This window comes from Canis lupus, chromosome 3 (genome assembly GCF_011100685.1).
Source record: "Canis lupus familiaris isolate Mischka breed German Shepherd chromosome 3, alternate assembly UU_Cfam_GSD_1.0, whole genome shotgun sequence".
Taxonomy (NCBI): Eukaryota; Metazoa; Chordata; class Mammalia; order Carnivora; family Canidae; genus Canis; species Canis lupus.
The window spans coordinates 62,638,914-62,645,867 of NC_049224.1; the positions used below are offsets into that span (position 1 = coordinate 62,638,914).

General features: G+C 64.7%; 1 protein-coding gene across 1 annotated transcript; it reads right to left on the bottom strand.

Annotated features, from left to right (window-relative positions):
- Positions 1-6,714, bottom strand: NAT8L (N-acetyltransferase 8 like). The gene is made up of 3 exons (XM_038533262.1): positions 6,304-6,714; positions 4,791-4,955; positions 1-2,312 (listed from the first exon to the last, which is right to left on the bottom strand). The coding sequence occupies exons 1-3, from the start codon at positions 6,677-6,679 to the stop codon at positions 1,945-1,947; spliced, it is 909 nt and encodes a 302-aa protein (XP_038389190.1). The 5' UTR covers positions 6,680-6,714; the 3' UTR covers positions 1-1,944.
- Between the last annotated feature and the right edge of the window lie 240 nt (positions 6,715-6,954).

Consider the following 6,954-nt stretch of genomic DNA (forward strand, 5'->3'; position numbering starts at 1 on the left):
AAAAGGCACAACTGTTTGTTTTCCATTTTGCTAAAACACTTTACGTCTGTCTGTATAATCCAGATTAACAAAATCTGAGAGCTGCAAGAAAATAGGGTGCCGATTTCTGTACAGTCTACAAAACTCCTGTCCCCAAGCAGGGACGGGACGCCACCAGGGAGAAATGTACAGGGGAGAGTGGGGGCTATACAATGTTCTGCAAATATCCCGACTGCTGACAGCACAAAAGGCCCCTCGGCAAACTGGGCTTATTTCACTCATCTGCTCGTTTCCCAAGTGCCTTTTCAAGAACATCCCCTCCGCATCCCGTATGTGGGACCCAGACCCATGGTCCACCATCCTCCTCCCTCCCAGCTCCCAAAACAGAGGGGCCTCCGTGGGCATTTACGGCCTTCCTACCACTGTAGCTGGGCCCAGGACTCCAAGCTGGACCTGTGGGCACTGCCAACCCTCTTGTCCCCCCACTGTCCAGGCCACCCTACACCTGCCAGCTGCCTCCCACCTCAGGAAGGAGAGGCTGGGGGCACAGCCAGGCCACCCCTACCCCCAAGCCAAAGTAGACAGCACTCATCCCTCCCAAAGGCAGCAGGGAATCTGCTGCCACCCCTGGCCTCAGTCGCACAAGTCAAGGCTGGACAAGGGCTCCCCAGAGCCTCCTCACAACCCAGGAATGCTCTTTTGGGGGAAAGAATGCTAAATCAGGGTCTCCCTCCAGATCTCAAAATCTGAAACCTTCCACCCACCCAGCCACCCGCCCCCACCAAACTGGGCCAGAAATAGTGCATATTCTAGACCACACAGGTATGTGTGTATGTGTGTGTATGTTAAGGTATAAACTACCATTTTGTCCCAAGAATTAAAGTCATGCAGAGTGCTATTCTGTCTAAATAACTTATTAAAAAATAGGTCGGTTTCAGGCTGGGAGAAGCTGTGGGCTCAGTGGTGTTGGCAGCGGCCTGGCTTAGTACGATTCACAGGACAGAGCCCATCAGCCGCTAGGCAGAGTGGTCCTCGGGGAGGTCTGGGAGAGGCCACCATCATCTAGCTGGCACTGGGGACAGGCGACTGCATGACTGTCTCCCCTCTGCTCTCCTGTAGGACCCTGACCAGGCTGTGCAACAGGTTGCTACGGGAACCACACCTGGGTGATGATGCCAATCAGCAAAGCCGGGGCAGAGGAGGGACAGAGACCAAAAGGAAAGAAACATGACTCAATGTCAAAGCAAAGCTGGGCCGGGCAGAGCAAGGGATGGTGAGAGACAGGCAAGCCCTCCAGAGAGCAGGTGGGCTGCCAGGGCTAGCTCTAGCTCAGGCTAGCTCCAAGGCCGGGCAGGGGGTGCTCACCAGTCTAGGCCCAGTCTGAGCAGGGCAGCAGGGCAGGAGGCTGTGGGCATGCGGCATGCTGCAGCCAGGCCATGTCCTCAGCATGCACGGAGCAAAGCGGGGCCCATGGCCAGCTCGGTGCCCCATGGGGCAGTAGCTGGCCAGCCCAGCAGGCCACACCTCCTGGGGACTGACAGCTGAGCCATTGCCTGGCTGGCGGCCAGGGGTCTGCTGGGCAGGGGCCGTGGTGCAGAGGTTCTGTGCTTGGTGGGCCAGGCTAGGCCTGCCCCGACGGCGTTGGGCTGGAAGAGGCCCCTCGAGCAGGCTGAGCAGCTGAGTGGGCACGTGGTGGTCCATGCTGTCACTCTTCAGGACGCAGCCCCAGCAGGCTGGGGAGGGCGAGGGGCCGTGGCTGCAAACAATCTAGCCCCCAAAGTGTCACAGATGAGCAACAGCCCCACACCCCCTGGAGAACCAGCCAGAGAACCGCGTGATGTTGAAAAGAAAAAACCCAACACAAACGCCAAGGTGAGCGTCTGAAAGCGGGTCTGGGCGGTGGGCAGGCGGGCACAGGCGGATGGGGCGGCCAGGGCGGCAGGTGGGCGGGCGGGTGGGCAGTGGTCACTCCTCGCGCAGCTGCAGGCGGTAGCGGTGGTAGCGGACCTGGAAGAAGAGGCGCTCAGCCAACGACAGGGTCATGCCAGGCAGCACGTAGTGGTCACTTGAGCCCATGTGTCTGAAGCCCAGCGACTCGTAGAGCTTGTGTGCGGCCACCTTGACGGCCGTCGTGCCCAACACCACCGCAGAGTAGTTGTGCACCAGAGCGAACTCCAGCACCTTGCGGCCCAGTGCCTTGGCGATGCCCTTGCCACGGAAACGCGAGTCCACGGACATGCGCAGCAGCTCCACTGTGTTGTCTGCCTCGTGGGCCCGCGCCGCCACGATGCCCACCACGTTGCCATCCAGCACGGCCACCCAGAAGCAGGAGCCTGCAGGGACAAGGCAGTCAGAGCTGCGGCATGACACAGCTGCCCCACCAGAGCCCTCCAAGCAGAAGGCACCAGGCCCAACCTGCCCACTGCCCATGGCAGCCCCAGAGCGGCCCCTGCCCTGGGCCTCAGCTTGAGCAGAGAGGAGCTCTGGGGCCAGAGTCCCTCCCCCAGGGACTAAGAGCTGGGCAGGCCTCAGCCAAACAGACCCCTCCTCTGCCCAGTTACCACCAGAACTAATGCTTGAATGGCCATGGACTAGCCACAGGTGCAGCCTACCTGGCCTGGCTCCCGGCCACTTGGGGCCCACCACAGTGGTCCCCGTGTATCCACAACAGGATGCTGGAGAGAGGTAGGTGCCATGAGGTTACCTCCAGAAGGACCCCTACAATGGGAACTCGAAGATGGGCCAGGGCAGCAGGACCTGCCTGGGAGCCATGTCCCCAGGGGCCTCAGATCTCAGAAGCCTCTGGCTCGGTCAACCATGCTAGGAACTGCTGAGCCTGGGAGCCCCATGGCCTGCCTGGATCAGGACCACCACATACCTCCCACTGACCTTGGCCTCTCCTGGGCTGGAGCCCAGTGGCCAGGCCAGCCATCCCATCCCATCCCCACCCACGACCTGGACCAATCACAGCCCCATGAGAGGCAGAAAGAGGAAAAGCAGGGCAAAGGGGGATGAGAGAAGAGAGAGAGAAAACATATGAAGGGAGGTCTGCAGGCATGAGCCACAAGGAGAGCCGGCTCTCCACTGTTGACTGCCAACCCAGAGGCCCAAGGAGGCAGGGGCTGGCCAACAGGAGTAACCACTCTGAGGACCCCCATCTGCACTCGCCCTGCCTGTGGCCACGCCAGCCCCCATGGCCATATCTGCCACCAACAACCCCCACCTTCTCTCCTTGAGTGGCAGGTCTCCCCCGTAAAGATTCTGCGCCTGACCTTGCCCAGTGACATCACACTACCCCACCCCAAGGGTAGGCCCCCATCAGCCCATCTGTGTGCCAAGGGAGCCTCCCATCTCCTTCACTGCCATACCCTGAGAAGTGACATGTCGCCAGGGCTCAGGAACGTCTGAGGACCTGCTGCCCTGACAGACCCTCAGGTGATGGACCCTCCACCAGCTGACCTGCCCACCATCCAGGGCTTCTGGATCCCCCCAACACCCTGGCCAGACTATCCCCTGAGCATCATGGCACCATCGGTGCAGTTCATCCTCCCTGTCCCCGGGGCACTTTCCTGCAACCTGCCAGACATCCCTGGAGGACAAGCAGCGCCCCCACACTCACAGCCAGGGAGACGGTGAGACGGTGGCCCCAAAAAAACAGAACCAACAGCACAGCACACTCCCCACCTGAGCCCTCTTCTGCTCCTGCAGCCTGAACCTGGCTGCCAGCTAGGTGGCTCTTACCCCTGTGCTCCCCCTGTCCTGGGCAGAGCTGGGCTGACACCACGATCCCATGGAGGACAATAAGCTGAATTCAAGCTTAGAAAAGTGTCAAGGAGAGCCCAAGGTGCCAAAGGCTGGCCAGGCAGCTGCTGAGGTAGGGATGGGGGTGGAGTCAGGGGCAGGGCAGGGCAGGGCCAGCCTGGATGGAGCCAGTGGGCATGGGAACTGGCTGTGCCAAAGCAGGGCACCCTTACTCTGGGATGCCTTGCCTCTCTCGTCCCAGCTGCCCACTGCTGGCACTCACCAGGCTCCTCCTACACCCTCATCAACCGTGGAGCCCACAACCGCTCCCTCTCCTCAGCCTGGGAGCCCTCTAGCACCAGCACCAGACCCTCACACCCCAGAGGGCGGAGACAGAGGCTCCCTTCTCTGACTCAGGACCCAAAGCAAACCATGTGGTCCTGTGACCCAGAATCCAGCCTGCCCCAGGTCAGCGTGGAGAAGAGCCCCCAGGGAGCTGCAGACCCCTCCAGACCAGACCCAGTCCCTCCTCCTCGGGAAGGCTGGGGTGGGGGGTGCTGGGTGAGACCCTCCGCCTCACTAAGTGGCCCAGAGGCAGAAGTGAAGGCCTTGCTCAACAGCCTTGCTCTTCTAGCCATCAGTAACCCCCACCGAAAGCCTGTTCCCACCTGAGATCCTCTGCACCTACCACATGGGTCCCTGGCACTGCAGCCCAACCCACAATCCAGCATAGCAGGCCCAACAAGAGATGAGAAAAACTCAGAGCAAGGGCCTTCTGCCGGCAGCACAGAGCACTGAGACAGCAAGCCGGAGGTCTAGGGTCTGGGTGGATGCTCGGGGGCCTTGCCCCAGCACCCCAGTCCCTGCCCCCTGCTGTACCCCCAACCCATGTCCAAGCCCTCAGTGACCTCAGGAGGTTCAGGTCACCAGGGGCACTAGCCAAGCCCCACCCTGGGCCTGTCTGTCCTGAGCTGCTTGGTGCTAGGGGGTTCTCCTGGAGCGGGGGCCATGAGAGGGCAGGAGGAGCAAAGGGTGGGGACAGAAAAAGGCTGGGGACATGTGGGACTCACCCGGCGGCTTCATGTAGTACTGCTCGATGTCAGCCATGTCCGTGTGCAGAGCGCAGTCCAGGTAGGCCAGGACCACCTTCCGGCTGTAGTAATAGCGCAGGCCCAGCAGCCCTGCTGGCACCAGGCACGTCAGCAGCAGCGAGCGGGTCAGGGCAAAACAGAGCACTGCAGGGAGAGGTGGGAGAGGTGGCCTCAGTGAGCAGGTGGTGAAGCCCCTGGGGTCAGGGACCAGGGACACCCCCCCCCCGCAGTCGCTCCAGGCTAAAGGAGCCAGTCGGACCTGGGTGCAGAGGAAAGGCCACACCAACTATGCCCCAGCTGTCTTCCCAGTGGGAGCCATGGGTCAGCCTACCAGCTCCTTCCTCTTCTCCCCAGTGCCAAACTTCCTACAGTAGGGAGTGCTATTGGGTGACCCAACGTCCCTAAGTTCTGAGCACAGCAGTGCCCCTGGAGGGCAGCAGCAACAGGCCCAGGCAGGCTCCTTGAAGGGGTGGCCCCTGCCCACCACCCATGGGGTCCCCCAGCTGTGGAAGGAGCTTTGCATACACCCGGTGGCTCCAGGGAGGTGGGGAGCCAAGGAGCTGCTCACACAGGCCCTCCAGGCTGTCTGAGCCTTGTAAACGCTGGGAGTGGGAGGGGGCCCCTTCTTCCCAAGGCCAGGCCCTCAGGGTTATGGATGGGGCAGGGGGAGTGACGGAGGCAAGCGGGAGATTGCTACCAGATCCATCCAGGCAGCCAGGAGGCAGAGGCGCCTGCGGTGAAAGTCACTTTCGCCGCATGACCTTGGGAGCTTGACAACCCCCAGCCTCAAGCTCCTCATCTGTGGAATGGGAACAGCCACCTTCCTGGGGCCCTGGCAAAGGTCTCCAAGTTCCTGCGGGGGCTGCCCGCCCCCCGCGGCCCCCTTGCTTTGCCTTGTCGGTGCTTACCCTCCCCCGGCACCCCGGGGAGCTGGCTGTCTTCCCCTCATAAATTAGCACTTGGAGCCTCCGAGGCAGCCTCCCCCGCCCCGTGGATTATATATAGTTACACGCGCCAGGCGCGGAGCCTCAGCAGCGGGCGCTACCTGCCGCCACCCCGCCCCCACCCGCGATGACCTGGGAAGGGGCCGCAGAGGCGGGGCCCGCGCAGAAGGGGACGCAGAGGGAACGCAGGTGGGGACACCGGCCCTCCCCCCGCCCGCAGACCCCCGCCCGCAGCCCCCCACCCTCCGCCCCGCTCGTTCCCACGCCCCCGCCCGGCGCGCTTTGGCCGGGAGCCCGGATGCCACCGCCGGTGCCACCTCGCCCCAGGCCGCCGCAGAAAGCCGGTGGCGTGCGGGTGCGCGTCGGTGCGCGAGCAAGGGGGTCGGGAGGTGGCGGGGGAGGGGGGGCAGGAGGGGCCCCGCTCCCCTCCCGGGCTGAGTCCTGGGCAAGCAGGGCAGCGCGGCCGGGGCGAGCGAGCTGCGGGCGTCCGGTGCGTCGGTGCCCGGCGGGGCGGGCGGGCGCGGACTGCGGCAGGCGGGGGCACTGACCGGCCAGCAGGGCGTAGAGCAGCTGCGTGCGCGGGTGCTGCCGCAGGCCTCGGAAGGCCGTGTTGGGGATGCGCTCCATGATGCCGTCGTAGAAGATGCGGCGCGCCGCCTCCTGCTCGGCCGCGCGGAACTCGCGGATGTACACGCCGCGCCCCCCCGGCGGGCCCGCGCCCCCCGCGCTGCCGCGGGGCTGGGGACCCGGCGCGGGCGGGGGCGCGGGGGGCGCGGCGGCCGGCCCGGGCGCGGCTGGCAGCGGGGGCCACATGGCGCCGGCGGCGGCGAGCAGCGCGTCCTTCTTGGCCCCCGGCAGCGCCTCATGGTCCTCGGCGGCCACGATCTTCGTCTCGCAGACCATGTCGGGAGGCCCACAATGCATGCACCCGGCCGGGCGGCGCAGCGCGGGGACGCGGGCCGGGCTGCGGGCGGGCACAGCCCGGGCCCAGGGCAAGGGCGCGGCGCCCTCGGACCCGCGGCGGCGGCGGCAGCGGCGGCGGCGGCGGCGGCGGCGGCGGCGGCGGCGGCGGCGGCTCAGGGGCGCGGGGCGGAGGCGGCGGGCGGCCGGGGCGCGCGCAGGGAGCTGCGCCGCATTTTGGAGAAGTATTTATAATGCAGCGGCGCCGGTGCAGTCGCGGCGCCCGGGGTCCCGCAGGG